The sequence below is a fragment of the Megascapheus bottae genome, chromosome 8 (assembly GCF_031878675.1).
Source record: "Megascapheus bottae isolate mThoBot1 chromosome 8, mThoBot2.hap1, whole genome shotgun sequence".
Taxonomy (NCBI): Eukaryota; Metazoa; Chordata; class Mammalia; order Rodentia; family Geomyidae; genus Megascapheus; species Megascapheus bottae.
In genome coordinates, this window is record NC_143516.1 from 2,023,267 (window position 1) to 2,037,200 (window position 13,934).

The 13,934-nt window shown below is 52.2% G+C and overlaps 1 protein-coding gene across 2 annotated transcripts; it reads left to right on the plus strand.

Moving 5' to 3' along the window:
• Nucleotides 1-1,554: 1,554 nt before the first annotated feature.
• Mpc1 (mitochondrial pyruvate carrier 1) lies at nt 1,555-10,162 on the plus strand. 2 transcript variants are annotated; one of them, XM_090337846.1, is made up of 5 exons: nt 1,555-1,704; nt 3,740-3,743; nt 8,400-8,496; nt 9,044-9,176; nt 9,680-10,162. In XM_090337846.1, exons 1-5 carry the CDS (start codon nt 1,634-1,636, stop codon nt 9,702-9,704), a joined length of 330 nt encoding a protein of 109 aa, XP_090193972.1. In that variant the 5' UTR covers nt 1,555-1,633; the 3' UTR covers nt 9,705-10,162. The 2 variants fall into 2 exon arrangements, with proteins under 2 accessions (XP_090193972.1, XP_090193971.1); XM_090337845.1 differs by lacking the exons at nt 1,555-1,704; nt 3,740-3,743 and adding an exon at nt 6,857-6,939.
• Nucleotides 10,163-13,934: the final 3,772 nt, after the last annotated feature.

The following is a 13,934-nucleotide window of genomic DNA, read 5'->3' on the forward strand; positions in this document are numbered from 1 at the left end:
CAGCCTGGGCACCTGAGACTCTTATCTCCAATGAACCCCTAGAAAATGGGGTGTGGGGCTTGGCTCCAGGGTGGGGAGGTAGCCTTGAACTGCAGAGCTCAGGGACAGCGCCCAGGCCGAGTTCAAGCCCCATGACCCACAGAAAAAGAAAAGTCTCCCGGAGACCTTCCTGCCCCGGCTGGCTTCGAACCGTGGTCCTCGCTCAGCCTCGCGGGAGCCGCCGGTGCCCAGTCCGTTCACGAATGCGCGCACCGGGCACGCGGAGGGCGTCGGGGGTTCTGGGCTCCTCTGCGCACGCGGAGGGCGTCGGGGGTTCTGGGCTCCTCTGCGCACGCGGAGGGCGTCGGGGGTTCTGGGCTCCTCTGCGCACGCGGAGGGCGTCGGGGGTTCTGGGCTCCTCTGCGCACGCGGAGGGCGTCGGGGGGGTTCTGGGCTCCTCTGCGCACGCGGAGGGCGTCGGGGGTTCTGGGCTCCTCTGCGCCGGGACCTCGCGCTCACTCGCGCTTTAGGAAGCCGGCGGTGTCTCGCTGCGCCCTCGCCAAACGCGCCAGGGATCCGCGGGCGCCCGCGCGGCTCGGTGGGGATCCCGCGTGCGAGCGCTTGGGCCGGGGCGGCGGGGACCCCCCGTGAGCGCGGGCCGGCCGCGGCCGAGTGCGGGTTGGAGCCGGGGCCGTGGCGCCCCGCGCAGCCCGCTGCAGTGCGGGCTTCCCAGCTCAGGCAGTCGCGGGCCGGGGACTCGCGTGGCTCGACCTCGGGGGTCGCGGGCCGGGGACTCGCGAGGCTCGGGCTCGGGGGTCGCGGGCCGGGGACTCGCGTGGCTCGACCTCGGGGGTCGCGGGCCGGGGACTCGCGAGGCTCGGGCTCGGGGGTCGCGGGCCGGGGACTCGCGTGGCTCGGGCTCGGGGGTCGCGGGCCGGGGACTCGCGTGGCTCGGGCTCGGGGGTCGCGGGCCGGGGACTCGCGTGGCTCGGGGGTCGCGGGCCGGGGACTCGCGTGGCTCGGGGGTCGCGGGCCGGGGACTCGCGTGGCTCGGGCTCGGGGGTCGCGGGCCGGGGACTCGCGTGGCTCGGGCTCGGGGGTCGCGGGCCGGGGACTCGCGTGGCTCGGGGGTCGCGGGCCGGGGACTCGCGAGGCTCGGGCTCGGGGGTCGCGGGCCCGAGGCCACCCGGCCGGCATGCCCAGCACCCCCACCCCGTCCCCGCTCCGAGGGTGGGGCGCGCGCTCCGGGCCGGCCGGGACGCCAAGGTGCCCTTGGGGGCCCGCGGGAGGGGCGGGGCGCGGGCGGCGGGAGCGGAGCGAGCGGAGCGGCGAGGGATCCGCGCCGCCCAGCCCCGGCCCCCGGCCCCCGCCAATCCCGCCGGGCCCCGGCCGTTTTACGACAGCAGGCCCCGCCTCGCGTCGCTCCGGGGGCGGGGGAGGGGTGTGGCCTGTGCCAGCCAATCCGGGGCACGGACCTCAGCGCCGCGCCTTCCCATTGGCTGAGAGCCGGGCGGCCGTAAGGCGTCGGGGAGTGTCGTGCGGCGGCCCGGAGCTTCCAGGCGAGCGGTGGCGGCGGCGGCGGCGGCGGCGGCTCGGGGCCGGGGGCTGCGTTCCGGGCGGGGAGCCGGCGGCCGAGCAGGTGCGCGTCTCCGCCATGGCTGGGGCGCTGGTGCGCAGGGCGGCGGACTATGTCCGGAGCAAGGAGTTCCGGGACTACCTCATGAGGTGAGGCGGGCTGGGACTGGACCGGGGGAGGACGGCGGGGAGGACGACGGGGACGCGGGGAGGACGGCGGGGACGCGGGGAGGATGGCGGGGAGGACGGCGGGGACGCGGGGAGGGCGGGGAGGACGGCGGGGAGGACGGCGGGGACGCGGGGAGGATGGCGGGGAGGACGGCGGGGAGGGCGGGGGGGACGGCGGGGAGGACGGCGGGGACGCGGGCGGCGCCTGAAGACGCGCTGGCGGGACGAGCCCCTGCGACCTGCGGACGCGCGTGGGTTCGCCTGACAGGTGACAGTCCCGGGGCGAGGTGGCCGTGGGGACGCCCCGAGACCTCGGCGGGGCCTCCTCCCCTGGGCCTGTCGAGGCCGGGTCCGCGCGCCCGGCACCGTGGAGCGCGGAAATGCGCCGGTGCTGCGCCCGGCCCCGGGGCCCTCCGCCCCCTCCGCCCGGCCCCGGGGCCCTCCGCCCGCTAACGAGGAGGCCCTGCCGCCCCTTCGGAAGCTCCCCGAAGCCGCTCGGGAGGCGGAGACCTGGGGACCACGGCTCAAAGTCCTAGAGAGCCTCATCTCCTTACCGTTAGAACAGGAGAAGGGGCTGTGGCTCCGGGGGAGCGTGGCAGCCTCGAGCTCAGGAGCCCAGGCAGGGCGCCCAGGCGGAGCTCAAGGCCCACGATGGATCGAAAAGAAGAAGAAGAAGAAGAAGAAGAAGACACCTGGAAATTATTTCAGTTACTTTGAAGCTTAGTGGTAGTGCTCCGAGTGTGAGTTTATAAAACCCGAGTTGGAGGGATTTTTTTTATTTTCTTTCCACTTTTGGTGAGTAGCAAAAATGATGAAAGCAGAAAGAAAGAAATCCTGTTATAACCACAAGGGTATTGTATACAGGCAACCCGCTTTTAGACTGGTTTTCTGAATTCTGAATTTTAGTGCAAATATTTCTTACCTAGGATAGGAAGTACAATTCAGTCTGCTGTAAGGTGAACTTGGAAACCCAAGTTTCACTGCCGGTGAGCCCCCTTAGTACGCTAATACAGAAGAACAAATGAGAAATTTAAAATGTTTCACAGCTTTCCAGAAGAAGCGTTTTCTAAGCATAACTAGGCCCATACACTGATTGCCCAACAGGTCTGCTATGCAGAAAGAAAAAAGGCACTGCCATGAGACTTAGGCTCCCATGTGTTCTCTGCGAGATGGCCTCTGAAAGCCCATGTTTCTTACAAAGTTTTTGTTTTTTTGTGTGGCCTGGGCGCTGTCCCTCAGCTCTTCAGCTCAAGGCTACCGCCCTACCCTTGAGCCACAGTACCACTTCCCATTTTCTAGAGGTTAATCCAAGATGATAGTCTCAGGTTCTTTTGTGCCTGGGCTGGTTTTGGACCTTGATCCTCAGATCTCAGCCTCCTGAGTAGCTTTTAGTAGAATATATTGTCCTATCTTTTTCTTTCAGGATGTAAAAAACTTGACTTACATAAGTCTTTTTTTTTTTCTATTTATTTTGGTGCCAGTTCTAAACTAGAACTCAGGGCCTGAGTGCTGCCCCTGAGATTATTTTGCTCCAGGCTAGCACTCTACCACTTGAGCCATAGCTCCACTTGTGTGGGGGTGGGGAATAAGTTTAATGCAAATAGTCTCACAACCTTTCCTGTCTAGGCTGGGTTCTAACCGAGGTCCTCAGATCCCTCAGACTCCTGAATAGGTAGGATTATAGGCATGAGCCCCTGGCACTTGGTTCTCAAACATTGCTTTCTCCCATAGATGCTAGCTGAATTACACCTGATTAAGGACAAGAAGAGGAGAAGGGCGTGGACTTTGTAGTCAGGGATGGGGCAGGGCACTCCAACAGACTTTAGTTGCCCATCAACAGACAATAGCCTCTGTTGTCGGAGGGCTAAGAAAGCTAAACAGGAGATGAGATAGGGGTGTGAAAGCACTTGCAAATGCCACGTGGTAATATGATTCATATACCCGAGTGGTTTGGTTTTTGTGAGCAGAAAACTTTTTGTGTGTGTGCCAGTCTTGGGGCTTGAGTTCAGGGCCTGAGCACTGTCCTTGGACTAGCGCTCTCAGTGTCACTTCTTTCTGGCTTTTGAGGCTCAATTGGAGGTAGGAGTCTTACAAAAGCTTTTCTGCCTGGGCTGGCTTTGAATTGTGATCCTTAGATCACAGCCTCCTTAGAGCAGATACATTTAAGTGTGAGTCTACAGTGTTGTGACACTGGCCTTGTTTTCCCTGCCAGTCTTGGCGACAGCGGGGTTTCACAATGGCGCTGCCCACAGGGTTTGCCAGCCACTTTGAAGGCAGGTATCAGAACTTCCTGGAAGCTCTTAACGTCAACGTTTTCCTCCCTAGTAACAGCTCTTCCTAGAACTTTGCACAGGAACGCTTTCCTCATTTTTTCTTCCAAGCTCCTTGCTAAGTGCTTTCCTTTCCCAAAGGAGAATTAAAGCATTAAATGTGAAAGTTCATTACAACTGTCTTCTAATCAGAAACAAGTTCCTAGTCTTTCTTTCTCATCCATAGCTCGTACAGGCTGTGCAGTACCTTGTACTGCATTGCCTAACAGCCTACACATGGGCCTGAAGATTTTCCAAAGTGAAGTGCTTCTGGAATTAGATAATTGGTTTGCTTAGTTTTTCAGCAACTATCCTGAAAAATATTCCACATGGATTATGAACTGTTTCAAAATCATATTTTATGGATAATCTACCTCTTGCTGAGATAGATTACCACTTGGGTTTTAAACGCTGGTTGTTTGGGGCGGGGGTGTTTTTCACTGAAGAGAGTTAAAAAGTCAGGCTCTCTTGCCTGACACCAGTGGCTCATGCTTGTGATCCCTGCAATTCAGGAAGCTGAGGTCTGAGGATTGTGGTTCAAAGCCAACCCTGGAGGGAAAGTCTGGGAGATTCTTATCTCCAATTAATCACCTGAAAACTGGGTGAGGAGCTAGGGCTGAAAGTGATAAGAGTGCTAGCCTTGATCAGAAGAGCTCAGGGACAGTACCCTAGCCCCAAGTTCAAGCCCCATTACCACCACCACCACCAAAAATAATGATATGGCCTGGCAAAATGAAACAAAATGACAGTAAGGAAGTCTATAAAAGACTTTCCAGGTATCAAGACTCTTATGGCCAGTCCAGTCCACCTTCAGCTCTGCTGAATGTCAGTGGATCAATTAGGGAGCTGTGAGGTGCTCAGGCTGCACAGAGGAAGTGGGAAGCTGTAGAGTGGGGAGGTGCAGGGAAAGAAGGTGAACAAGAGTGTCTAAAACCATTAATGTCTCAAGGCATTCACACGTCCTTTAGACCGTAAACTGATCTCTCTCATGGACTTTACCTGCCCAGGCTAGGACTTCAGATCTCAGCCTCCTGAGTAGCTAGGATTACAGGTATGAGTCACCAGCACCTGGCCTCATATGGATGTGTGTGTGCGTTCCAGGGAATGGGCAGTAGCCTTGAGCTGAAGAGCTCAGGGACATTGTCCAGGCCCAGAGTTCAAGCCATGCAACTGATAAAAAAATAAAAACAAAACAAACAGCTCAAATTGAGTTCAAGCCCAGGACTGTTGCAGGCACGTTTGCATAACCACTTCTATTTTCTACTGATTAATTGGAGATAAGAGTCTCTCTGAACCTTGATCCTCAGGTCACAGCCTTGTGATTAGCTAAGGTTACAGGCATGAGCCACCCCCACACTGGTTTGTTTTGTATTGTTGTTGTTGTTTTAGTAGTTTATTGCAGATAAGAGTCCCATGAACTTTCCTTCTCTGGCTGACTTTGAACTGTGATCCTTAGAGTTCAGCCTCCTGAATAGCTTGGATTACAGGCATGAGCCACTGGTGCCAGCCACTCCGTGTTTTTTTGGTTGGTTGGTTTATTTTATATTTATTTACAGAAAAAGACATTTAACACTCAGTAAGACAGCATTGCAAGCTTTCATTACTCATTCAACAGTTACTGTAGGTGCCAAGCACCACTGTAGGGAGTTCAGAAGTAACAAAGATATATTCATCCCAGACTTACCTGCTGCTACCATGTAAACTGCCATAGTTATTGGAATCCAGCAGCCTGTTTCTAACTTGTGTTTTCGAAGAAGGACCCCACCAGGGCCTAGCTGTGTGCCAAGGCTCCTCCATCTGTCAGTGCAGGGGTATGAGATACACACCAGGCTTCTGAGAATCACTGCAAAACCTGTAAGATGCACCATCACTTTTATTGATTGTATGTTCAAAATAAAGTACTTTGACCTATTATAAATTTAACAAAATGAATTTGATACTTTACTATCTTGGTGTGACTTGTAGAAATTATAAAATCACGCATGACTTGTGCAATATTTTTCTTGTTGTTTGTCGTATGCTGGTCTGGAACTTGCTATGTAGCCCAGTCTGGCATCAAATCCTCCTGTGTCAACTCCCAGTACCCAAGTTCTGGGATTAGACATGTGAACCATTACACCCAGCTGTCCTCTGCCTGCCTGTCTATCTCTCTATATATAATTTTTTTTACTGGATGCTTTTGTTTTAAAAGATGAAGCTTAAGCCAGGAGCATAGCCTAGTGGTGTAGAGTGCTTGCCTAACATACACAAAGCCTTGGGTTTGATTCCTTGGTACCACATACACAGAAAAGCCCGGAAGTGGGGCTGCGGCTCAAGTGGCCGAGTGCTAGCCTTGAGCAAAAAGTGTCCAAGAACAGTGCCCAGGCCCTGAGTTCAAGCCGCAGGACTAGCAAAGAAAAAAAAAAGATGAGCTTATTTTTAATAGAATTAAGATTTCATTTCCTTAGGTCAAAGTTGCTATTAGATGTGATGATGTGATATTTGATATTCTGGGGTTTGTTTTTGTTTTTGTTTGTTTTTATGGTCGGTCATGGGACTTGAACTCTGGGCCTGGGAGCTGTCCCTGAGCTCTTCAGCTCAAGGCTACCACCCTACCCCTAGGGCCAAAGCGCCACTCCTGGTTTTCTGGTGGTTAATTGGAGATAAGAGTCTCATAGACGTTAGTGCCTGTCCTGGCTTTAGAATGGTGATCCCCAGATCTCAGTCTCATGAGTAGCTAGGATTACAGGCGTCAGCCACCACCCGCTTCCTGACTAGTGCTGTAGCCTGCTGGTGGACCTTGAGTGATGAGTGCTGTAGTAGCAGAGTAGACCGTTGGAATCCTCTGATTGTCTCTTTTATTCCCCCATGTCTCCGGATCCGAACCCGTTTTCTCCATGATACTTGGGATTCCTCTCCACACAGCACGGTGAGAACAATGTTTCTGTGCCATTGCCTGTCTCCATTGCAAGAAGACTGTACCTGGTGCTCGATAAACCGGCCCTGATTCTCTTAGAATAACTCTTCATGCGCTGTGATGAGTCTGAAAGATACAGTCAGCCTCTGTATGGACCTCCATATAGAGCAGGATCTGGGGATGAATTAGGTAGATAAAGCTGAGCAAGGAAGTTCACTGTGGAACCACCGAAGTGGAAGACGATGGGCAGAAAAAGGTCCCTGTACAAGAAGCGGGGCTTCTTCTGGAGATCAGGGAATAAGAATAAAGGCTATCTCACTGACTCATGTCTTATCTCCCTGGATGATTATCTTCCTTGGATAATGGCCAGTGTGAATCTCAAAGGCCTTCCCTGTGCTGCCTAATGAGAATCACGGTAGAGTTGTTTAAATCTTGGACTTCCTGGCTTACCCTTAAGCATGCTAAACACTTCAAAATGTTTTTACATCAGGCCAAATTTAGTTCTCATTTACTTTTCCTGTGTTAACACTTCTCAGTATATTAAAACTGGTTTTAATGAACTCCAGTCAATAATAGAAAAAACAAGTCTCAAAATGCATTCGATAAATCCACAGTCTGGATTTATGCTAAACACTGTTGGACGAAGTCCATTGTGGGCCATTTTCAGTGGTTAGTGTTCTCACGACTAAAATGGGCATTCAGCCAACAGTGTGGAGATGTCGTCTGGTTTTAAAATATTTGCGAACTATCTAAAGAAACAATTTTGATTTAACGAACAAGCCATTTTATCAGTTAAATGAACATAGCCGCTCTTAAAATACCACTTAACTTTGGTAATTTACTATGGGGTAGTTATAGAAGGAAAACCTGTTGTTTCCATTTCTTTAATATCTGGGTTTGCCTTTCAAAAATACTTTCCAATCTTCATTTCTCGTCATCTGGGATCCTGACGCAGGTTTCCACATCCTCTGATCGTAGTGTAGTCCTCTGAACAAGAGCACTGTACTAAATTTCTTTCTCCAGAAAATGAACCCAAATTGGAGTCTGCATTTTGCATTATTAATAACCAACTTTGTGAAAGCTTGAAAAAAATAATGTTGATAGATTTGTCCCCCATGTGGAGGGTAAGATCCTCCTCCATTGTGGAGGGTAAGAAAGATCGCCCCCCATTGTGGAGGGTAAGAAAGATCATCCCCCATTGTGGAGGGTAAGAAAGATCGCCCCCCATTGTGGAGGGTAAGAAAGATCATCCCCCATTGTGGAGGGTAAGAAAGATCCTCCCCCATTGTGGAGGGTAAGAAAGCAAGAGGAGGAAATTGTGCGGGAGAGTCCTGTGGAAACAACGGGAACCAGCCATGTGTCAACCCTGCAGCTGTCTGCTGCACCCGAGAGGGTTCATCACTGCCTTCAGGTGAAGGCAGTGATGCTGTTGGGTCCCCACCCTAACTTCCTCTTTCCTCCCCTCTGTGTAGCACTTCTGGGGCCCAGTAGCCAACTGGGGTCTCCCCATTGCAGCCATCAACGATATGAAAAAGTCTCCGGACATCATCAGCGGGCGGATGACATTTGGTGAGGACACAGCTGGGGTGGCTGGGAGGAGGGGGGGGCCCGGAGGAGGCACCTGTGGACATGTCCAGTTTGTAGAATCAGAGGTCTGAGATGCTGTGTCACTGAGAGGAGAGGGGCATTGAAGCCTGCTACCTCTTTGTGATGGGTAAACTCAAGATTAAAGTAGAAGAGAAGTAGCTGGTGCCTTCAAATTTAGTGTAGCCCACTGAAGAAAGGGTGGCCAGAATCAACCTCAAGGCCAGCCTGCAGCGTTCTGTTAGAAACAAGTGTGCTTGAAACCCCAACATCTGAATGTGAGAGCAGCATGGAAAGAATACACAGAACTTCTTTCAGGTGACGATGATAAGCAGCTCTAAGGGGAGGACTGTGATGTGGGATAGCAAATCTGCCTATGCCTGGGAGAGGATTTCCCGTGAGCTTGCCAGGTGAGAGGCGTAGACAGTGCCTTTTGTCCTTTGCCAGGTTTGGCACAGAGGCTCCGTATTCACAGTGGACCATTAGCCCGCGTTCCCTGCATCCTCACTTGTCTGCTTTGCTATTTCTGCAGCGCTCTGCTGTTATTCTCTGACGTTCATGAGATTTGCCTACAAGGTTCAGCCTCGAAACTGGCTTCTGTTTGCGTGCCACGCCACAAATGAGGTCGCCCAGCTCATTCAAGGAGGACGGCTCATCAAATACCAGTGAGCAGAAATCACATTGCTTTGTTTTGGGGGAACTGGTGAGAAAGAAGCTGAGATGCCTTAAGTGGAGGGGAGGTGGGTGTGACTGTGCGGGAAGCTTGACTCACTCAACACGGCCGTTTCGAGGAGGTAGGACCTTAACCATCCGTATAAAATAAAAAGTTGGAAAAAATGGTTCACGATCAGCCAGGTGCTGGAGGCTAATGCCTATAAACCCAGCTACCCGATGAGCTGAGATCTGAGAACTTGAAGCTAGCCCTGGGAGGAAAGTCCATGAAACTCTTATCTGCAACCAACCACGTAGAAGCCAGAAGCCAAGCTGTGGCTTAAGTGGCAGATTGCTAGCCTTGAGCAAAACAGCTGAAGGACAGCACCAAGGCTTGGGTTCAAGTCCCGCTACAGGCATAAAAAATAAAGTCTCATAATGGTGTCTTCCACAAGACACAGAGCCTCCAAAGCTGCAGTGGACTTTTGTTTCTCACAGTTTCTCTGAACTTTTCCAGGATGGGTCAGCAGGCCTCATCGTAGCAGGAGAGCCACTCTTTCCAGACAGCACCCAGACACCGCTGCCATTGCCCTCCCGTGAATGGCCCTGCGCGAGGATGCCAGCTCTGCTGTCTCCATACCACTTGCATGGAGACGGCGGGGAGTCCCTCGCCCCACTCTCGACTGCCTTCCCAGCGCTGAATGCTTTATTTCTCTACAGCTCCCAAACCAGAGCTGATTTAATTATGCCTGATGTGGGTTTCATGTGTATTATATGTACACTGCTTTTGGGACTTGCTTAATAGAGATAAACAAAACTGTGTAAGTACTGACAGTTTGGTACTCAGAATTCTTGACTTTAGTGACCCCAAGGTATCCAACAGTTGGCCATATCCCTACACTCTGACTTCCAGTGTTGAGAAATACCTGGCTCTTTTTAAAGCAGTGTGTATACTGAGATGCTGTAACTTAAAGGCAATAAATGACTTAACTATTTATTATATGAGCATGATTAAATATCTTGCTATATGTGTTGGGAAACTGCAAAAACTATTTAGCTGAAAAGACAATTTTAAGTGAAAAGCAGAACTAGTGATTAGAGGAAGTGAAGGCGGGGATGGGGGTGGATTCTTCCGGAAAGCTCCTAACCCCACTGTCAGAATGCCTGTGCCCGTATATTCTTCTCTCTTTTGGCCTTGTAAGGCAAAGCAGCCCTTCTATAGAGGGAAGCACGGGGCCCAGGCTCTGCGGGTGCCCAGCCAGCCCTCGACTCCCTCCCGTCCTGCCAGAGGTGACAATGAGAAGCCCTTCCTGCATACCAGGGGTCTTGGCCCTTGCAGGGAGAACACTGCTCTCTGGAGAGTGAGCACTGGCCACGCCTGGAGGCTCTCCAGGCCGCCCACAGCCCTGGCTGCCACAGGGAGGGACAGAGAAATCAATGGGCTCTTGTTTTGTAATTCTCTGGTCTGCCACTGGCTCAGAGTTCGATCCACTGGCTTTCTCAACCTTATTCCTACACTCAGTGTAGGCGTAATGCAACTCCGCCACTGTAAGGCTAGTGCAGCCATTTGTTTCTCTCATTTAACTGTAGTTCCTTCCACTCATTTACTATGCAGCATTTGCCTACAGGAATGAGAAAGTAAACACAAGTTGGCATGTACCTGGGGACATTGACTTTTATCAGCTCATTGAGAAGACACTTGATAGCCACAGAAATAATCGCTTTTGTTCTGAAGTCTAAAAGAACATCCAGAGGGCAGCATCCCAAGCAAAGATGCCAGGCCTGGCATGTCCTGACTGAGCACCAACCTGCTCCTGGACATGCAGGCGGCTGTAGCGTTGCAGCCTGGAGAGGTTAATGTCACAATCCTGCTTCTCTCCTGGGGAGGACTCTGGAGAGCCGACTTGAGCCAGTTTAGTGGCCTAGGAGTCCCAGGGTTCTGTTTTTGGCGTTGGGGGTTGCACAAAGAGTAGTCCCAGAGCTCTTCCTTGTGAAAGCTTACTGCCGGTCAAGACCCACCTGACTGCTGACTTGTTATTGGCCAACATTTGTTAGCCTGCAGGCACAGAGCCTTCTGTTCTGAGAAGACAGTGAATCTGAAGCCAACACTGCTCATCCTTCCCTCCGGTTGGCTTAGTGGTGGCTTTTTGTTCTAGTGAGTGGGGTGCCTTCTGTAAAGCCGGGGTCTACTCCATCCACGAAATCCATCAGCTTACAAAACGCTGGAGAGCTTCCACATTCTCTGGCACAGGATGACCCTCACCCCCCTAATGCCTCACTGCCCTGGCACAGAGGAGACCCCCCACCAAGGCACGCAGGCTGAGAGGGACATGCGTGCTTGATGCCCCAGGCACAGCCCTGCAGCTCACCCACGCTCTGGTGGGCACAGCCTCACAGCCCACACATGCTCCACAGGACACTGCTTTTGGCCCTTTCAGTGGACAGGACCAAAAGGGATTTTTTTTTTTTTTGGCCAGTCCTGGGCTTGAGCTCAGGGCCTGAGCACTGTCCTTGGACTTTCTCAAGGCTAGAGCTCTACCACTTGAGCTCCAGCACCACTTCCGGCTTTTTTCTATGTATGTGATACCAAGGAATCGAACCTGGGTCTTCATGCATGCTAGGTAAGCACTTTAACCACTAGGCCAAACTCCTGGCCCCAAAAGGGATTATTTTTAAAGAATAAAGCGCAATTCCTGTTGATATTTCCACCTCTAGTGTGATGTTTCTGCTTGGTCTCTTCAGCTTTATAATTGAACCCCTTCCTCTTGTACCAATGACATAACTTTTCTATAAAATGAACACTTTATTCTTAGTGGCTTCACCCTAGAAAAAAGGTTTCAGAGTAACAAGGATTACCACAGACAATGACATTGCTAAATGAAGGCGTGGGTATTTTCTTACCAGTTTGTCCTCAGGACACATCTCCTGAGTATGTGCCTTGCTTGAGGTTGTTACTCTATGTCAGCCCATGCCGGCTGAACAGTGGGGTAAGTGGCAGAAAGCCTGGCTGGACAATGAGTCTCACGGACTTTTGTCCGGCCTGGCTTGTCTGTAGACCCCATCTTTCAGTTTAAGCTGTGAATACAGCATGAGCCATTATACTTGGCAAAGTTAACTTTCTTTTGACCTCGAATGAACCACTGCTTAATTTTCCTATAATGGACTTGAGCTGTGGAGAGCTTCCTGACCAGTGTCTCTGAGGCGAGTCTATCCCAAGACAGGTACCAACCTGGCCAGCCACCTGGCCTGTGGGGACATCTTTGGAGGGCGTCACACCTCCCGACAGCTTCTTCAGCCTCAGCCGGCAGTCATGCTTCAGAAGCCATGCCCCAGAGCAGCCTCGGAAAGCCAAGACTGCTTGGCTTGTGAGGAACTTCCATACTGCTCAATTGTGTTTACCGCACACATGATGGAACCCGCTGGAGACAGATGAGAGGCATCTCCATGCAGGTTAGCAAAGATGGTCTCTCTTCCAGCCCATAGACTAGCTCTGAGCTGAAGCCTCTTCCAGCCTACCTCTTCCTTTGCTGCCACCTGAGGAGGTGGGGCCAGGGGAGAGGACAGAGGGAGACACCGTGCTGAAGAAAGGAGGAAGTAAACTACCCCTAAACAACCTCTCATGTCCAGAAGGAAGAGGGGGAGGATGACACGAGGGATGAGTTGTGGAGCATCTGAGGAAGTTGTATGTTTCTCTCATGGTAGAGAATTGTACACAACCTCCACGGAAAGATAGAAGTTTGATCTTATGTTTGAATGACAGAACTTTCTCGGAACTTTGCTCTATACTTATTAGGAAATTATCCATTTTCTCTAATATTTTTGTCACGTTTTCATCTCAGGATCCTGTTTTAAGCCTTTGGCTTTATTATGCTAAGACCTTTCTAGAGGCTCTTGCAAGCAGCTGTGATCTCAGAAATGCTGTGGAAATTCCTGGAAGGATGAGAGTAACTCTTAACAATTCGAGGATTCTGTAACTATGGAAGGTCCACAACTAACGGCTGCGCCTATGAAAACCATGAACCAAAATCAGAAAGCAAGAGTTACCATGAGGCCAATGAACCTGACCATGAAGAATCACAGCTGTGAATGGGCATGCCTTCCTCTGCCTTTAGTCCTACACGGTGTCTGTATCCTCTTCCAACCTTGCTGTCCATCCGCAGTGCAAGAAATAGCCAACCCCTGGACACTGCACGGATACCAAACTGGCCCTGCCTCAGGAAGACACTGCTGATGGCACCTGGCAGCACCTCGGTGGCCATTTCCCTACCCACAGTGGCTCCTGGGCCATGACTCACCTGCGGCAAACGGCTAAGTGGCAGTATGTCTCTTCCGAGATGAGGTTGCAGAACTACTGGCTGTGTCTTGCTCCACATCTGCTTGCTCATTCTGATAGGAACAGCTGCCAGGCCCAGGTGTCCCTCTGGACAGCCCAGGGCATGCATCTTGCCAACCACTACATGCAAGAGCTTCAGTGGTCATGTCCTCAGATGACCTTGCAGTGCTGGATGGACTCAGGAGACGTTGGTGAGTTGGTGTGTTTGTAAACACAGAACCTGGAAGTGACAAGGTGAGGCTGGACTGCAAGTGCTCCCCTCCTGTGGTCCTCCAGCAGGTCTGTTAGGAACGGTGCTGGCTTACATCCACATAGGAGTGGAAGTTGAGGCAGAGCCAGGTTCCGGCTCCAGAGCCTCAGCCCCAAACACGTTGTGTCTCTAGGCGGGCTAAGTCTCCCATAACCCGAGTGAAGTATTTTTTGGGGAAATCCAAGTTTG